At 40.7% G+C, this 19,227-nt stretch overlaps 1 protein-coding gene across 1 annotated transcript; it reads left to right on the top strand.

Annotated features, from left to right (window-relative positions):
- The first annotated feature begins 5,248 nt into the window (after nt 1–5,248).
- LOC112251347 (uridine-cytidine kinase 2-A) lies at nt 5,249–19,124 on the top strand. Its single transcript, XM_024422279.2, has 7 exons — nt 5,249–5,414; nt 13,291–13,450; nt 14,545–14,641; nt 14,726–14,868; nt 15,251–15,348; nt 15,521–15,569; nt 16,027–19,124. The coding sequence occupies exons 1-7, from the start codon at nt 5,316–5,318 to the stop codon at nt 16,161–16,163; spliced, it is 783 nt and encodes a 260-aa protein (XP_024278047.1). The 5' UTR covers nt 5,249–5,315; the 3' UTR covers nt 16,164–19,124.
- Nucleotides 19,125–19,227: the final 103 nt, after the last annotated feature.

The raw sequence follows: 19,227 nt of genomic DNA, 5'->3' as shown, positions 1-19,227 counted from the left end.
GCATTTGTGAACAGCAGTTTTCAGTTCTTTCCACAGATTCTCGATTGGATGCAGGTCTGGACTTTGACTTGGCCATTCTAACACCTGGATATGTTTATTTTTGAACCATTCCATTGTAGATTTTGCTTTATGTTTTTGATCATTGTCTTGTTGGAAGACAAATCTCCGTCCCAGTCTCAGGTCTTTTGCAGACTCCATCAGGTTTTCTTCCAGAATGGTCCTGCATTTGGCTCCATCCATCTTCCCATCAATTTTAACCATCTTCCCTGTCCCTGCTGAAGAAAAGCAGGCCCAAACCATGATGCTGCCACCACCATGTTTGACAGTGGGGATGGTGTGTTCAGGGTGATGAGCTGTGTTGCTTTTACGCCAAACATAACGTTTTGCATTGTTGCCAAAAAGTTAAATTTTGGTTTCATCTGACCAGAGCACCTTCTTCCACATGTTTGGTGTGTCTCCCAGGTGGCTTGTGGCAAATTTTAAATGACACTTTTTATGGATATCTTTAAGAAATGGCTTTCTTCTTGCCACTCTTCCATAAAGGCCAGATTTGTGCAATATACAACTGATTGTTGTCCTATGGACAGAGTCTCCCACCTCAGCTGTAGATCTCTGCAGTTCATCCAGAGTGATCATGGGCCTCTTGGCTGCATCTCTGATCAGTCTTCTCCTTGTATGAGCTGAAAGTTTAGAGGGACGGCCAGGTCTTGGTAGATTTGCAGTGGTCTGATACTCCTTCCATTTCAATATTATCGCTTGAACAGTGCTCCTTGGGATGTTTAAAGCTTGGGAAATCTTTTTGTATCCAAATCCGGCTTTAAACTTCTTCACAACAGTATCTCGGACCTGCCTGGTGTGTTCCTTGTTCTTCATGATGCTCTCTGCGCTTTTAACGGACCTCTGAGACTATCACAGTGCAGGTGCATTTATACGGAGACTTGATTACACACAGGTGGATTGTATTTATCATCATTAGTCATTTAGGTCAACATTGGATCATTCAGAGATCCTCACTGAACTTCTGGAGAGAGTTTGCTGCACTGAAAGTAAAGGGGCTGAATAATTTTGCACGCCCAATTTTTCAGTTTTTGATTTGTTAAAAAAGTTTGAAATATCCAATAAATGTCGTTCTACTTCATGATTGTGTCCCACTAGTTGTTGAATCTTCACAAAAAAATACAGTTTTATATCTTTGTTTGAAGCCTGAAATGTGGCAAAAGGTCGCAAAGTTCAAGGGGGCCGAATACTTTCGCAAGGCACTGTATCAAGACTGTTTCAAGGACAGCTTTTTTCCATCTACGTCTACTTCCATCTGCAAAAATCAGACATTTTCTGTCCAAAAATGATGCAGAAAAATGTATCCATGCTTTTGTTAATTCTAGGTTAGACTACTGCAATGCTCTACTTTCCGGCTACCCGGATAAAGCACTAAATAAACTTCAGTTAGTGCTAAATACGGCTGCTAGAATCCTGACTAGAACCAAACAATTTGATCATATTACTCCAGTGCTAGCCCCCCAATACTGGCTTCCTGTTAAGGCAAGGGCTGATTTCAAGGTTTTACTGCTAGCCTACAAAGCATTACATGGGCTTGCTCCTACCTATCTTTCCGATTTGGTCCTGCCGTACATACCTACAAGTACGCTACGGTTACAAGACGCAGGCCTCCTAATTGTCCCTAGAATTTCTAAGCAAACAGCTGGAGGCAGGGCTTTCTCCTATAGAGCTCAATTTTTATGGAATGGTCTGCCTACCCATGTGAGAAATGCAGACTTGGTCTCAACCTTTAAGTCTTTACTGAAGACTCATCTCTTCAGTGGGTCATATGATTGAGTGTAGTCTGGCCCAGGAGTGTGAAGGTGAACGGAAAGGCTCTGGAGCAATGAACCGCCCTTGCTGTCTCTGCCTGGCCAGTTCCCCTCTCTCCACTGGGATTCTCTGCCTCTAACCCTATTACAGGGGCTGAGTCACTGGCTTACTGGTGCTCTTTCATGCTGTCCCTATGAGGGTTGCGTCACTTGAGTGGGTTGAGTCACTGACGTGATCTTCCTGTCTGGGTTGGCGCCCCCCCTTGGGTTGTGCCGTGGCGGAGATCTTTGTGGGCTATACTCGGCCTTGTCTTAGGATGGTAAGTTGGTAGTTGAAGATATCCCTCTAGTGGTGTGGGGACTTTGCTTTGGCAAAGTGGGTGGGGTTATATCCTTCCTGTTTGTCCCTGTCCGGGGGTATCATCGGATGAGGCCACAGTGTCTCCTGACCCCTCCTGTCTCAGCCTCCAGTATTTATGCTGCAGTAGTTTGTGTCGGGGGGCTAGGGTCAGTTTGTTATATCTGGAGTACTTCCCCTGTCTTATCCGGTGTCCTGTGTGAATTTAAGTATGCTCTCTCTAATTCTCTCTTTCTCTATTTCTCTCAGAGGACCTGAGCCCTAGGACCATGCCTCAGGACTACCTGGCATGATGACTCCTTGCTGTCCCCAGTCCACCTGGCCGTGCTGCTGCTCCAGTTTCAACTGTTCTGCCTGCGGCTATGGAATCCTGAACTGTTCACCGGACATCCTACCTGTCCCAGACCTGCTGTTTTCAACTCTCTAGAGACAGCAGGAGTGGTAGAGATACTCTTAATGATCGGCTAAGAAAAGCCAACTGACATTTACCCCTGAGGTGCTGACTTGTTGCAACTACTGTGATTATTATTATTTGACCGTGCTGGTCATTTATGAACATTTGAAACAGTCGACCTCAGACTGTTTCAATTTAAGAAGGATGGAGGCCACTGTGTTCTTGGGGACCTTCAATGCTGTAGAAATGTTTTCATACCCTTCCTCAAATCTGTGCCTCAACACAATCTTGTCTCAAAGCTCTACAGACAATTCCTTCAACCTCATGTCTTGATTGTTGCTCTGACATTCATTGTCAACTGTGGGACCTGATATAGACAGATGTGTGTTTTTCCAAATCATGTCCAATCAATTGAATTTATCATAGGTGGACTTCAATTAAGTTGTAGAAATGTCTCAAGGTTGATCAATGGAAACAGGATGCACCTGAGCTCAATTTCGAGTCTCATAGCAAATTGCCTGAATACTTATGTAAATAAGGTATTTTATTTTATTTGTATGTTTAATATATTTGCAAAAATTAAAAAAAAAAAAAACGTTTTTTGCTTTGTTATTATGGGCTACTGTGTGTAGATTGATGAGGAATTGTTTTTATTGAATCCATTTTAGAATAAGGCTGTAACGTAACAAAATGTGGAAAAAGTCAAGCAGTCTGAATACCTTCCGAATGCACTGTATATGTTGAAGAGGGTAGGGCTCAAACTGCATCCCTCTCTCACCCCACGGCCCTGTGGAAAGAAATGTGTTTTTTTGCCAATTTTAACAGCACACTTGTTGTTTGTGTACATGGAAATAAAATTTGATTTGATTTAATGTATGTTTTTCCCCCAACACCGCTTTCCATCAATTTGTATAGCTGACCCTCATGACAAATTGAATAAAAAGCTTTTTTGAAATAAACAAAGCATGAGAAGACATTGACTTTGATTTGGTTTGTTTGTTTGTCAGTTTGGTATGCAGGGTGAATTCGTGGTCTGTTGTACGTTAATTTGGTAAAAAGCCAATTTGACATTTGCTCAGTACATTGTTTTCTCTGAGGAAATGTACAAGTCTGCTGTTAATGATAATGCATAGTATTTCCCCAAGGTTGCTGTTGATGCATATCCCATGGTAGTCATTGGGGACAAATTTGTCTCCACTTTTGTGGATTGGGGTGATCAGTCCTTGGTTCCAAATATTGGGGAAAACGCCAGAGCTGAGGATGATGTTAAAGAGTTTAAGTATAGCCAATTGGAATTTGTGGTCTGTATATTTTATCATTTCATTTAGGATACCATCAACGCCACAGGCCTTTTTGGGTTGGAGGGTTTTTATTTTGTCCTGTAGTTCATTCAATGTAATTGGAGAATCGAGTGGGTTCTGGTAATCTTTGTATTTGATCATGTATATGTTTTTGCTGTTTGTTCTTTGTTATAGAGACAAACATATTGGAGAAGTGCTTTGGGGCAGCAGGTAGCCTAGTGGTTAGAGCATTGGTCCAGTAACCGAAAGGATTCTGGATTGAATCCCCGAGCTGACAAAGCAAAAATCTGTTGTTCTGAACAAGTCAGTTAACCCGGTAGGCCGTCATTGTAAATCAGAATTTGTTCTTAACTGATTTGCCTAGTTAAATAAAATAATTATCCATACATTTCTGTTTTGGAGAGATAACACTTCCTGTTGTTGTTTGTTTTGTTCCAAGTGGTTAGATTATATGGATTCTTCAATTACATTGAGCTGATTTCTGACGTGCTGCCGCTTTATTTCCCCGTAGTGTATTTCTGTATTGTTTTAGTGATTCACCATAGTGAAGGCATAGGACCTGGTTTTCTGGGCTCTATGGTTTTGGTTGGATACGTTTCTCAATTTATTTCTTAGGTTTTTGCATTCTTCATCAAACCATTTGTCAATGTTGTTAATTTTCTTAGGTTGTCTGCTTGAATTGTTTAGATTTGATAGGGAAGCTGAGAGGTCAAATATACTGTTTAGGTTTTCTACTGCCAAGTTTACACCTTCACTGTTACAGTGAAATGTTTTGTCCAGAAAGTTGTCTAAAAGGGATTGAATTTGTTGTTGCCCAATTGTTTGTTTTTGTAGGTTTCCACACTACTTTCCTTCCAACTATAGCATTTCTAAATAGTATTCAGTTCCTTTGGCTTTGATGCCTTTTGGATGAGTATTGCTTTTTTCAAGTAGACTGTGATTTTGCTGTGATCTGATGGGGGTGTCAGTGGACTGACTGAAAGCTCAGAGAGAGACTGGGTTGAGGTCAGTGATGAAGTAGTACTAATGCCAAGGGATGACCTATAGGTGTACCTATGGTAGGAGTCCCCTCGAAGCCTACCGTTGACTATGTACATACCCAGCGTGCGAGGGAGCTGCAGGAGTTGTGACCCGTTTTTGTTGGTTATGTTGTCGCAATTGTCTCTAGGGGGAGGGATTCTCTCTCTCACACACACACACACTACAACTATTGTAAATGTGTCTGAGCTGACAATCAAATGTAGCAATAGGCCTATCTGATACATAGAGTTCTGATAATTTCAAAAACATGTCAAACCTTATGTAAACGCTCCGCATTTCAAGCAGGCTACAAAAAACTGGATTGAAATCCACGCACACTCAGAGCATCAAAGCAAATGCACAACTGAAAAAAGGGAGGAGCGCAGTCGAGGGGCAAAACCACCTCCGTGCGTCAGTATGCGTTTATAGCAAGCATGGCAGGCGACAGCGAGACAAGACTGGACAGTCAAGTCGAAAACGTTACACGGCAACCTTTCCTCATCGGGGTAGCAGGAGGGACTGCCAGCGGCAAGGTTGGCATTAAGATTGTCTATGAATTAGAAATGTCCTGTTTTTCTAGCCTGTAAACAGTGACATGGAATTGTCAACGTGGTTGAAATATGAGAACGCACTGACCGCGTGGTTCATGATAGACCAATGAATGAATGTCACATTTGTTCCTTCAAAGCTAGTTTGTTCTCTAATAATTTCAGGAAAAACATTAGTTGGTTAAGATGATAGGTATAGGCCACTGTTTAGCAAGAATTTAGCCCACTGTCCTAATAGCCCTATCAAATAGTGTACAAATAATTCAACATTTCCACAAACCTCCTTGATACGTGGATTTCACGATTAATCTATTATGACTAGGAATATTTCAATTATTATTTAAATTCAGAAAGGGTATTAATGACAACCCAGACAGAAAATCCATAACAAAGATGGCCCCTTTTTATCCTGTCTTTTCGGATATATTATTTTTACATATCATGTCAATGTAGGCTGTACAACATTCTATAGCTAATCGGCCTATCTAAAATATAGCCCAGCCTTACAGCACCTTTTGTTGGGAGGCATGTCACAGCTGTCTGGCTAATGCTGCTGGTCATTCCATCCGATGGAATCTTGGATGGCTGTCATTCTCGTTCTATAATGTAGAAAGAAAGAAATCCAAGTAGCAACAATTTATCTGCTATGTTTCTAAGAACTCTTCGCTCGCTCGGAGACAGTGACCATCGTGGGGGTTGGGAAATCTAACGGAAATCTTAACAGTTTACGTGAGCGATCGAAGGACAAAGCCGGTGTCTTCTCCCGACAAATATCTTGGCGGTGACATTCACATACAATCCGTTACGAACTAATTGTTTGTTATTCATAAGAGCCATACAGTTATCCAACCAAGTGTTATTGTTTATTGACTGCGTCAACAAGACCAACTGATTGTGCCTGGCGATCAGTAAAAACACTGCATATTCGCCATAATACACATTACTGTGCCACTGACCCCATTCTAGTGTAACAGCAAATAATGTATATGAACACTAGATTTCAGTTGCTATGTATTGGCCAATGAGAGGTTTTGAAGCCTCCGGTCTGCCATATTGGTATTCCTCAGAAGACTCAGTCCTCCATAGATTAGTCATAATAATAGTCATAATAATCATAACATAGTGGTCAAACAGGGAAATGGTTTTCCAATTGTTTTTCCACCATTCATTTTTCTTAGGGGATTTTAGAAACACTTAAAATAAGGGCTATGTTTCATGTAGACTTACCCTGGCGTGACGTTATGATAAACATGTAAATATCTTAAGAACAAGGTGATGAATTTTATCAATATATTGCAGCAGTCTAATGCAATGCATCTCAGTGCTAGATGTGTCACTACAGACACCCTGGTTCGAATCCAAGCTGTATTACAACCGGCTGTGATTGGGAGTCCCATAGGGCGGAGCACTATTGGCCTGGCATAGTCTGGGGTAAATAAATAATAAATCCCCAACAAATTAAATGCTAATTAGCTGCTAATGTGGCTATCATAAAGAACTACAAATGTCATGATGATCTGAATGAGCCTGCCCAATAGAGGCAAATGTAAGAATCTCTGGATTAACTATCTAATGTTAGCTAAATGTAGTAATGAATAAATTGGCTACATTTAAATTGAAAATTCTGTGAACTGTCTTGTGAAAGTTTTAAAGTGACACAATAGTTGTTAGCAAAGATGTCAGCTAGAGGTGAGGTGCAGGGATTTGTAGTCTTTGATGCTATTTAGCATTTTCGAATCAGAGTAAATAGAGCCGAATATATTGATAAAAGTCACCTTGTCCCAAAAGAGATTTACATGGTTATCAAAATGTCACTCCAGAGTAAGCCTACAAAGAACACATCCCTTATATTAAGTGTTTCTAAAATCCCCTATGTGGAAAAATGAACGGTGGAAAAACAATTAGAACCATTTCCCTGTTTGACCTCTAATTGAAATATTGTAGAATACCATCAATTCCTATAGAGCCACATAGCGGAGGTGTCACAATACCCATAAAACCTAAAGTTGAAAAAGGGAAATGGTTTTGTTATTGTGGGGACAGTTACATTAGCAGGCCTACTCTCTAAAAAAAACTACTTTAAGGAAAATGTATTTTCTATATTATTTTTTAGTCCTATGTTTAGCTGACATAATTTAAGGTATATGCATTAAAGTGACTGCAATTGAATAAATGTGGCAAAACTAATGTAGACATTAATAAATGCATTTTATAGCTTTCAAAATTTTTTTTTTTACAATGGTGGGGGAATAGTAAAATGGGGATGCAGTGACTTCAAAACAGCGCCCCCTGTCAGTCATCTAGTATATTCTATATATAATAAAGGCTCGGCCTACATCAGCCAGCTGCCTCTTTTCCAATGTAGGCTACTGTTAGTCATGGTTCAATAAATAAATGTTATTTTTTCTCCCCAAGACACAGTAGGCCGAATTCAACCATGCCAAAGTCATACTATGATTTATAAAGTCATAAAGTGATATCTGTATTATCTAGCCCACTGTGTTTTGTCTTAGTCTAGAAAATATTCACAATTGTCTGTCTGCTTAGGTAAACTGTTATGACCTTTCAGATGCATCGAGTCTTGTTTACATGAACCAATTTTTAGGAGATCTTTTTTAGGTAACCTTATTTTGACTGAAACAGCAGAGTCATTTGACAGGTGGCATTTGGCAGGTGTTCAGAAATGTTGTTAACCCCCCTGGCCCCTCTGAAGGAAGTTAATGTTACGTCTTGTGTTCTGTTTTGTTTTTCCACTGTCTCCCTGAGAGAAGATAAAACCCTATGCCTGCTCCCTAACAAAGTGGAGTGGGGGTAGGAAGGCAATGAAACGTGGATTTAAAAAAGCAAAAGATCACTTTTTTATATGAAAGCGGTTCCACATGTTCACGTGACACAAGTTGTCAGGAAAATATATTCCATAATATTATATTCCATAATATTCTTAATATAAAATATGTGTGTTGACTGTGATTGAATAGGTGTTTCTTGTCTGTTTTAATGAACAAAATAACAAACAAATGATATTTATTTGGATGGGGCAGCCATGGCTGCACAGACCCGTAATGCCTAATTAAACTCAAAATATACTTTTCTGTTCTTTTGAAATATTTTATTAGTATTGGAATGTTTCTTAGGATCTGCTTAAACAAATTAATAATGGATTCATTTTGATGGTGTATATTCAATGGATTTATTCAAATAAACGCCCAACCACATCTGCACACCACTACTACCACTCCTCACCAGCATGCTGGCATGTCCACGGGAGGTATAAAAGGCATATCAGGCAAGAATGTGTTTAAAATGGGCCTGTTTGTAAGGGGGTCATGCACACATTGTCCCATTTACTAATTGCCTACTAATTGGTTGATGTCACTGGAAACACTTATCTTCCTCCATATTTTTACTACTAAACAGAAATGTGCCATTTTCACATATGTTGATGTTGGGGTGGTGCTGGAGATGATTAATATGAAGTAGAACATTTTTGAAATGTCCGTTTAAGGCGGCCCTGACCCTAATTGAGTCTGAGACACACCAGAGAAGACAAAAGGATGTCAGTCAGTCAATAGCAAGGCACTATTCGTAGACCACTGAACCTACACGTGCCACCAGGCAACTGTTATGATAATCTAACTGCTTACTTCAGGCCAACCAGAGATAAAAAAAACCCAGAGATAACTGGCAACAGACAATAGGCCTAGGTGAACCTGCATAAGGGAAAATGCATGTATTGCAGCGAAGGGGAAAATGCATGCTAGCCATCAGTGAAGAATACAAAAGTGCCTCCTTGCAAAGAGCTCTGACAGGGTAAAGATGTATTCAAGAAGATAAAGCAGAATACATGTGTCTGTAGAGTCAATACAAGTTTATAAATGATTCTACATTCAGAGGGAATAGTTCAAGGATGTAAAAGAAGAAGGGGTATCACAAGATGGCTGTGCAACAATACCTTCTTTGATGGGACTATACTTGGGCTTCTTTGTGTGTTTAATTCACACTGAGCATTCCTCTCATCTCTGAGCTCTACTCCCTGGCTGCCAGCTGAAATGCTTGTCACCAGTCCTGGTCACACTCTCATCGATTTAACTAATAATTCGCAGCCTGGGCCCTACAGACTTCATGGACACACACACACACTGGCACGCAGACAGCCATACACACATACACAATTTCTAAACTGCAACTGTAAAGTTTGTCAGAATAAGAAAAAACACTGTCTGATGAACAGGTGGCTCTACTGGTAGTTTAGTCTCTTCCGTTTGTTGTGGGGTATGATACCAAGAAATATTACATGCAAAGGAATGTCAGGTGGACCACAATTTATGTTCCAGAACAGCATTTCATAGAGGATGTTTATTTTATTTCACCTTTATTTAACCAGGTAGGCTAGTTGAGAACAAGATCTCATTTACAACAACACAGAGTTACACATGGAATAAACAAACATACAGTAGAAAAAGTCTATAGAAAGTGTGTGCAAATGAGGTAGGATAAGGGAGGTAAGGCAATAAATAGGCCACGGTGGCGAAGTAATTACAATATAGCAATTAAACACCGGAGTGATAGATGTGCAAGTAGAGATAATGGGGTGCAAAGGAGCAAGATAAATAATTAAATACAGAATGGGGATGAGGTAGGTAGATTGGGTGGGCTATTTACAGTTGGGCTATGTACAGGTGCAGTGATCTGCGAGCTGCTGTGACAACTGGTGCTTAATGCTAGTGAGGGAGATAAGAGTCTCCAGCTTCAGCGATTTTTGCAGTTTGTTCCAGTCATTGGCAGCAGAGAACTGGAAGGAAATGTGGCCAAAGGAGGAATTGGCTTTGGGGGTGACCAGTGAGATATACCTGCTGGAGTATGAAGCGAGGGCCAGCCAACGAGAGCGTACAGGTCGCAGTGGTGTGTAGTATATGGGGCTTTGGTGACAAAACGGATGGCACTGTGATAGACTGCATCCAATTTGTTGAGTGGAGTGTTGGAGGCCATTTTTTAAATGACATCGCCAAAGTCGAGGATTGGTAGGATGGTCAGTTTTACGAGGATATGTTTGGCAGCATGAGTGAAGGATGCTTTGAGGCGAAATAGGAAGCCGATTATAGATGTAATTTTGGATTGGAGATGCTTAGTGTGAGTCTGGAAGGAGAGTTTACAGTCTAACCAGACACCTAGAATATGTGGACAACAACAAATACCTAAGTCAGAACCATTCAGAGTAGTGATGCTGGGCGGGCGGGCAGGTGCAGGCAGCGTTCGGTTGAATGGCATGCATTTAGTTTTACTTGCATTTAAGAACAGTTGGAGGCCACGGAAGGAGAGTTGTATGGCATTGAAGCTCGTCTGGAGGTTAGTTGACACAGTGTCCAAAGAAGGGCCAGAAGTATACCGAATAGTGTTGTCTGCGTAGAGGTGGATCAGAGAGTCACCCGCAGCAAGAGCGACATCATTGATGTATCCAGAGAAGAGAGTTGGCCTGAGAATTGAACCCTGTGGCACCCCATAGAGACTGCCAGAGGTCCGGACAACAGGCCCTCCGATTTTACACACTGAACTCTATCTGAGAAGTAGTTAGTGAACCAGGCGAGGCAATCATTTGAGAAACCAAGGCTTTTGTCTGCCAATAAGAATGTGGTGATTGACAGAGTTGAAAGCCTTGGCCAGGTCGATGAAGACTGCTGCATAGTAATGTCTCTTATCGATGACGGTTATGATATCGTTTAGAACCTTGAGCGTGGCTGAGGTGAACCTATGACTAGCTCTGAAACCAGATTGCATAGTGGAGAAGGTATGGTGGAATTCGAAATGGTCGGTAATCTGTTTGTTAACTTGGCTTTCGAAGACCTTAGGAAAGCAGGGTAAAATAGATATAGGTCTGTAGCAGATTGGGTCTAGAGTGTCTCCCCCTTTGAAGAGGTTGATGACTGCGGCAGCTTTCCAATCTTTGGGAATCTCAGACGATACGAAAGAGAGGTTAAACAGGCTAGTAATAGGGGTGGCAACAATTAGCTTTCCTAACTGCCTGTGCATATTGGTTCCTAACTTCCCTGAAAAGTTGCATATCACGGGGGCAATGTTAATGCGCGATGTTAATGCAGAACGCCACAGGATGTTTTTGTGCTGGTCAAGGGCAGACAGGTCTGGAGAGAACCAAGGGCTATATCTGTGGGGCATGCTTATTTAAGATGGTGAGGAAGGCACTTTTAAAGAATAATCAGGCATCCTCTACTGACAGGATGAGGTCAATATCCTTCCAGGATACCCGGGCCAGGTTGATTAGAAAGGCCTGCTCGCTGAAGTGTTTTAGGGAGAGTTTGACAGTGATTAGGGTCGGTCGTTTGATCGCAGACCCATTACAGATGCAGGCAATGAGGCAGTGATGACTGAGATCTTGGTTGAAGACAGCAGAGGTGTATTTGGAGGGCAAGTTGGTTAGGATGATATCTATGAGGGTGCCCGTGTTAACGGATTTGGGGTTGTGCCTGGTGGGTTCATTGATAGTTTGTGTGAGATTGAGGGCATCTATCTTAGATTGTAGGATGGCCGGGGTGGTAAGCATGTCCCAGTTTAGGTCACCTAGCAGCATGAGCTCTGAAGATAGATGGGGGCAATCAATTCACATATGGTGTCCAGGGCACACCTGGAGGCAGAGGGTGGTCTATAGCAAGCGGCAACGGTGAGAGACTTGTTTCTGGAAAGGTGGACTTTTAAAAGTAGAAGCACAAATTGTTTGGGTACAGCCCGTAGAGTTCGGTCTTACTATCCAGATCTATCTCTGCAGTAGATTTCAACACCGACCCCTTTGGCAGTTCTATCTTGTCAGAAGTTGTTGTAGTTAGGGATTTAAATTTCATGGTTTTTGGTGGTCTTCCTAAGCCAGGATTCAGACACGGCTAGGATATCCGGATTGGCAGTGTATGCTAAAGCAGTGAATAAAACAAACTCAGGGAGGAGGCTTCTAATGTTAACATTCATGAAACCAAGGCTTTTACGGTTACAGAAGTCAGCAAATGAGAGCACCTGGGGAGTAGGAGTGGAGCTAGGCACTGCAGGGCCTATATTAACCTCTACATAACCAGAGGAGGAGTAGGATAAGGGTACGGCTAAAGGCTAACAGAACTGGTCGTCTATTACATTCGGAACAGAGAGTAAAAGGAGCAGGTTTCTAGGCACGATAGAATAGGTTCAAGGCATAATGTACAGACAAAGTTATGGTAGGATGTGAGTACATTGGAAGTAAACCTAGGCATTGAGTAAAGATTAGCGAGAGATTGTCTCTAGAGACATTTAAACCAGGTGATGTCACCGCATATGTGGGATGTGAAACTGAATGGTTGGTTAAGGCATATTGAGCAGGGCTAGAGGCTCTACATGTGAAAGGGTTAAATAATTTCTTATCTGCATTTCTTATCTGCACAAATTTTCTACATTTATCTATAGGAAATTACTACAAAGCAAACGCATGCTAATGTCTGGTTTTACTACAAAGCAAACGCATGCTAATGTCTGGTTTTACTACAAAGCAAACACATGTTAATGCCTGGTTTGGACTTCATGTGTTAAAATTTATGTTACGGTCTTAACCTGCATATTGTAGTCAGCTGAAAATCAGGCAAGGTGACCACACGTTGAGCTATTGTGCATAGTTGCATATGTGTCTTCTAATATACTGCATCCATCTCTGTCATAGTCTGGTATATCAACGTATGTTTTATGACACATTCATATTTTTGACATGCTTTTATCTCCAAATCTCAATGAACACATCACAACTTACTTCAGATCACAACCAGACAGACTGTTAATAACTTGATATCCTCTCTATTTCTTCTCCTTCCCCTCATCCTCCTCTTCCCCCGGCCAGAGTTCTGTCTGCGGTAAGATCATGGAGCTGCTTGGCCAGAACAAGATTGACCATCACCAGCGCCAGGTGGCCATTCTCAGCCAAGACAGCTTCTACAGGGTCCTTACTCTGGACCAGAAGGCCAAGGCACTGAAGGGACAGTTCAACTTCGACCACCCAGGTATTTAGCTCATCTATTTATTTATCTATACATCTGGAAACATTGCTAAATAGTTACTAAATAGTCAGTTGCTAAATAGTTACCCTTTTATATTTTTTATTTGTGTATGGAATATTTGACCAACGATCAAATGTAGCTACAGCATCAGTAAAAAGTTTAGACACACCTGCTCATTCCATGGTTTTTCTTTATTTTTACTCTTTTCTATGCTGTAGAATAATAGTAAAGACATCAAAACTATGAAATAACACATATTGAATCATGTAGTAACCAAGAAAGTGTTAAACAAATCCAAATATATTAAAGATTCTTCAAAGTAGCCACCCTTTGCCTTGATGAAAGCTAAGCGCAAAACCCTTGAATGTGTCCAAACTTTTGACTGGTACTGTATCTCTTGGTTTCCAGTGTAAAAGATGACTCCACTCTCACTTCCCCTTGCTCTTCTCTCATTGAAAACAAATGGTTGCATGATTTTGTTTCTACTCAAATGAGTTTCATAATGTGGAATACTTCTGTTTGGCTTTCCCCTCCAGTTCTTAGAAGTAGAATGATCAGAATTCCAGGGGAGAACCAAAGGTTTCTGAATGTCCTGCCTTGCGTCCCCTGATGGCCAGCGATAGACTGCTGTGTTGAAAGTCTGTCTCAGAGTAGATACTCAGCCGTCTGTCTCAGACAGTGTGGTAGATACTGTATGGGCCCTGGCCCTGGTCAAAAGTAGTGCACTAAATAGGGAATAGTTTGCTTTTTCGGACACAACCTATGTCTTAGTCATTGCAGTCTGGCTTTGTGTTTGGCTGGCTGTCATATCTTAGTCAGTCTTGGCTGACTGACTGGTTGGCTGACTGACTGGCTGTGTGTGATATATCTTAGCCAGTCTGGGCTGGCTGGCTAGCTCTGATTCTGTCATATATTGTAAGGGTTGGCTGGCCAGCATGCATCTGCCAGCCAAATCAGCATGTATTCTATCCCACATGTCATCTCTTTGTGGGGATTAGATCTAGATCCTATGGTCTGGCACGGTGGCACCAGCAGACATGGAGACACAGACACACCATGGTTCTGAGTTCCTTTGTCCTCTCTCTTCCTCTTCTCAGATGCATTTGACAACGAGCTCATCGTGAAAACATTGTGGGACATCTTGGAGGGCAAAACAGTGCAAATCCCAGTGTATGACTTTGTCACCCATTCCAGGTTAGTGGTCCACACACACACACACACACACACACACACACACACCTCATACACATTGTCCTCTCCCCGGTGGGTGTGTATCAGGAAGGAGGAGGTGGTGATGGTGTACCCAGCAGACGTGGTGCTGTTCGAGGGCATCTTGATGTTCTACTCTCAGGAGATCAGGGACCTGTTCCAGATGAAGCTGTTTGTGGACACAGATGCAGACACACGGCTCTCACGCAGAGGTAAAACGATAGACATATATATATATATATATACATATATATATATATATATATATATATATATATATATATATATATATATATATATATATATATAGACATATATTTCCCATTTTCATTGGGTGAAATGCATCAAACATGTGAATTCACACTTGTGAAATGTTAAAAGATAGCAGTGGGCTTCCAATATCGGGCCTGGAGGACATGAATGATTTATTACAATCGCCATTAGCTGACGCCAATGGCGACAGCTAGTCTTACTGGGGTCCGACATATATTGAAAAGACATTACAGACAAAAGATGTAGACGCCTACTAGCTTCTTAAGAATCCCGGAAAAATCATACTGACAGCTCCACTCCTGTTCTGTGTTCCCTCCCCAGTCCTCAGAGACATTGGCGAGCGAGGTAGGGATCTGGAGCAGGTGCTAACGCAATACATCACCTTTGTTAAGCCTGCCTTTGAGGAGTTCTGTCTGCCAGTGAGTACCTAGCTATGATACTGCCACAACAAATATTTGAAAAACCTTGGATCAATCTATTTGTGTCATTGTTAGTTGTTGCATGGATGGACCTCCTCTTGAAAGGTATTGAACCCCCTTGCCCTGGTTCAGATCGTATTGCTAATCATATTTATTTCTTCACCATCTGTAGACCAAGAAGTGCGCTGATGTGATCATTCCCAGAGGAGCAGATAATCTTGGTGAGTTTTTGACTTGTTTCTTAAAATGGCTGCCTTATGTGAGCAAGAAAGTATGCTGGTATGTGACAAACTGACTCATTATTGGAACACTGCTCCCCATAGTCTGTTATTTACGTTGGTAATCAGTGCAGTCTCTTACCCTGCGATAGTAAACTTACTAAAGGCTGATGTGACTGTAAGTGATGGCTCTTCTGTTCTGAGATAGATGGTGTGACATGCTATGGAAATCAGACTAGATTGACTGTTTTGTCCTGGGAATGTTTGACTGTCTCTGTTTTGGAATGGCAAGGTCAATTGTAGATTTCTCACTTATTTGCAGGCCTTATTAGTGAAATTGTGATGCTTTTAAATTCTGGAACTTGTTCTGCTTTCATTTTATCTGGATAAGAGAGGAATGGAAAACCTTGTGAGATTATCCTTCAATGCCCTCTGAATGCTTTCTTCCCTCTCCTTACAGTTGCCATAAACCTTATAGTTCAGCACATCCAGGACATTCTGAACGGTGGTCTGACCAAACGCCTGAACAGCAGCCTTAATGGTTACGGTACTCCCCGTAAACGGCAGGTGTCTGAGTCTAGCAGTCGGCCCCACTGACTGCACCGTCCCTCTCTCAGCGCCAGGGATCGATGGTAGAGGAGAGGAGGGCTCACCTGTACATACCTACCTACTGCCTGTCCGCAACACTGTATTTAAACACCAGAATGATTTATTTCTCTAGCAAGAAGCTGCAAGACCTTCATTTGATATAGTTTTTTTTGTACTGGAGGATGACATTTTTGAAAAGGGAGGAAGAGGATTAGCTGTTTGTTTTGGAACTGTTTCAGGTCAAAGGTGCAGCAGTTATTTTATTTATTTATCTATTTTTATTATTTCTTCTGGATTAAATTTGAGTTTACAGATGTGAATAAATAAGGAGGAAGATGGTTCATCTGGGTTGAGCTTGAGACGTTGGTGTGCGTTCAGTGGTCAGTGCATTTTTGATTGGTCATGTCTGTCTTTACTGTTGTTGTATTGGAATGGAAGGGAGGACGCGTGACAGATTTGATATGTTAGAGGGAACTATCTCTCACACACACACACACACTATTACTTTGGAAACTATCCAAGAACCAAGATGCAAAACTAAATACAGGACATGTGCCTGCCATACATAGTACTGAGCCTGTTCTATGTATAGATGGAGATCTGTTCACTTGTCAATGTACTGTAGTCCCTCGTTACACATTCTGACGCACCATAGAGAGACTCTGTATGAGGTGAAGTGTTAGTAACTGCTATTTGCTACAAGCATGCTCTTATTGAGTTAAAGGGAACATTTTCTCAGGCCCTACACAGATTATCTGCCTTTGCTGACCAATCCAGTGGGTCAATGCAACTTCGTTGTCTCAATCTAAAAAGAATACTGAACTACTTGACTTTACAAATCAAAATGGTGTTCTTAGTTTGTACCTAATGTATTTCTTATTATTTACTCTATTGATGTTGCTCTTTTTCAATCATTTGAGTTTCACAGTATTTGCTTGTTACCATTCATCTTGAACAAACAACCTGAATTTGAGAACATCAAAACTGAGACTGTCTTTTTCGTCAATCAATCTTTACCTCGGCCAGTTTTGTGTATGGGGATTGACAACCCCACCCCAAAATTGAAGTGTTCTGTACTTGTGCCCATGGCCCCTCTTTTAAAGCCCTAGACAGGGGAGTTTGTAAAGCCCCCATGTCTATTGAATTCTTTGTGGTTCCAACTCAACTTTTTTTCATTAATAAAAGCTAATGCTCTTGAAGGATAAGATCACTGCAACTGCCTCTTTTTGAACAGCTAACATTTGATAGCAATGTTTAGGCCAAGGCTATATATACTGTAGGTTGTTCTGAATTGCAGGTTAATTTGAAATACATTTTCACTTAAATAGGACATGATCTCCATCTTATTTTCTACATTAGTAACAATTCACTCTTCAAGCATTAGTACCTTTCATTGCTCTTTACTGCTGCTATTAAACAGTGTAGTTCATCAATGTAAAACTCCTGTTTTTTTTCTATTCTTATTTTCTACAATTTTGCATGAATTTAACATGTACCCAGAACATTTTCCTTTGGTATTCAGCTCTCTGTTAATTAATTTAGTTTTATTCTCATTCAATTGCTCCATCATGTGTTTGTTTATTCACATAAATAAAAAATATACTGCAATATTTCCAGACTGATTAGAAGGGTGAGATTAGGGTCTTAGTAACACTCACTCACTGAATGACATGCTATTAGTGTTATACTCAAGGTTGTACTGCATTGCATAGGGTAGCCTAAAATCACAATAGATTGTTTTGCTTTCAGAAATATATGGGTACTAAACTCCTGACTGCTGTGCTATGTTTCCTACCTCTTTATGGTACCTGTATGCAAGTGTATACTGTAGTTTTGTTTACATTTCGAGGGCCAATGATGGGCATGTCACAATGTTGAGACAGCCAGCCACATGAGTGTCGCCCGCAGTCCATCCGTGCATCATCATACCCTTTGTTTATTGGCTTCGGATTGATCGATTATTGAAATGAGAAATGGTTTCTAAAGTAATGTATGAGCATACAATCGGACTTCTGCAATTGCCGTACATAAAGGCATGAATGTTGACTCCATGATTAGGCTATCTACTTTGTGAGATGTAGAACTAGAGAAAGTGAATGGATCATTAGAATGTCAGCTCAGGAACTTGAGAGATTTTGAATATGAATATAACCATGAACACTAGTAATACCTTGCCTGTCTAAAATGTAGAGGAAATGCCCTAACTTGAATTCAATGTACATGACCTTTAATTTCAAAGGCCTTCAAAAGGTCAGTCAAGCAATGCCTATCATAGGCAGCCATCTAGCAAACATTCAGTAACAAATGCATTCCTTTGCAAAAAATGTATTATGGTCCAAAGGCTGTTGATGTGGATTATCTGTATTTCAGTCATTAAAATGTTGCTTTGTGTATAATTGTATAAATTTAGCTTCAATGTTGGTGATGAAATCTGCTGTACATAAAACACATTTTGTCTGGCAATTCAACTCAATGACATGATATGAGTTACTTACTTGCAAGAGCTAGCTAGCTACTGAACTACATTTGTTCCATGATCAGGTTGTAACAGTAGACCCATGAGTAAGTAATGTCAACGGCCTCAGTGTGAACAGTCACTTTGAAAGTAGTAATGTTCTATACAGTATGTGTGAAGTATGAGTCCTTTGGCACAGCTCAGGCATTGTTGTACATGACTTTAGCACACAAGAGACCTGTAAGAGAGAAAGAAATAGTATGATTAACCCAAACTTTTACCAGACCACAAGTAAAACAGAAAACCAAGTTACCCATCAAATTGTGATAACCATGACCTAACTGCTTTGCCTCAAAGTTGGAATTATAAAATAGTAATATTATTCTTTCATGTAGGGATTCATTTTCTGGTTGTCACACACCAGGATATGACTACAAGAACCTTCATAATTGTATTATAATGTAAATATAATGCAAACAATCAATCAAACAAGGAAATAAAGTTTTTGTATTATGTATGCTGTGTGAATGTTTCCTTTACAAGATTCACAGATGGAGAAAACCATATAAATGGATTGCCAGTAATATGAACATATTATTTAATGATTGGGACCCAATC

This window comes from Oncorhynchus tshawytscha, linkage group LG05 (assembly GCF_018296145.1).
Source record: "Oncorhynchus tshawytscha isolate Ot180627B linkage group LG05, Otsh_v2.0, whole genome shotgun sequence".
Taxonomy (NCBI): Eukaryota; Metazoa; Chordata; class Actinopteri; order Salmoniformes; family Salmonidae; genus Oncorhynchus; species Oncorhynchus tshawytscha.
Note: the sequence above shows the minus strand (reverse complement) of the source record. Positions and strands in the feature narration are given on the sequence as shown.

Bases quoted from the DNA above. Each gene is read 5' to 3' on its own strand.
- LOC112251347 (XM_024422279.2), top strand. From the start codon at position 5,316: ATGGCAGGCGACAGCGAGACAAGACTGGACAGTCAAGTCGAAAACGTT. The intron at 5,415-13,290 runs GTTGGCATTAAG...TCCCCCGGCCAG, and splicing joins GAGGGACTGCCAGCGGCAAG to AGTTCTGTCTGCGGTAAGAT. The intron at 14,642-14,725 runs GTTAGTGGTCCA...GGTGTGTATCAG, and splicing joins GACTTTGTCACCCATTCCAG to GAAGGAGGAGGTGGTGATGG.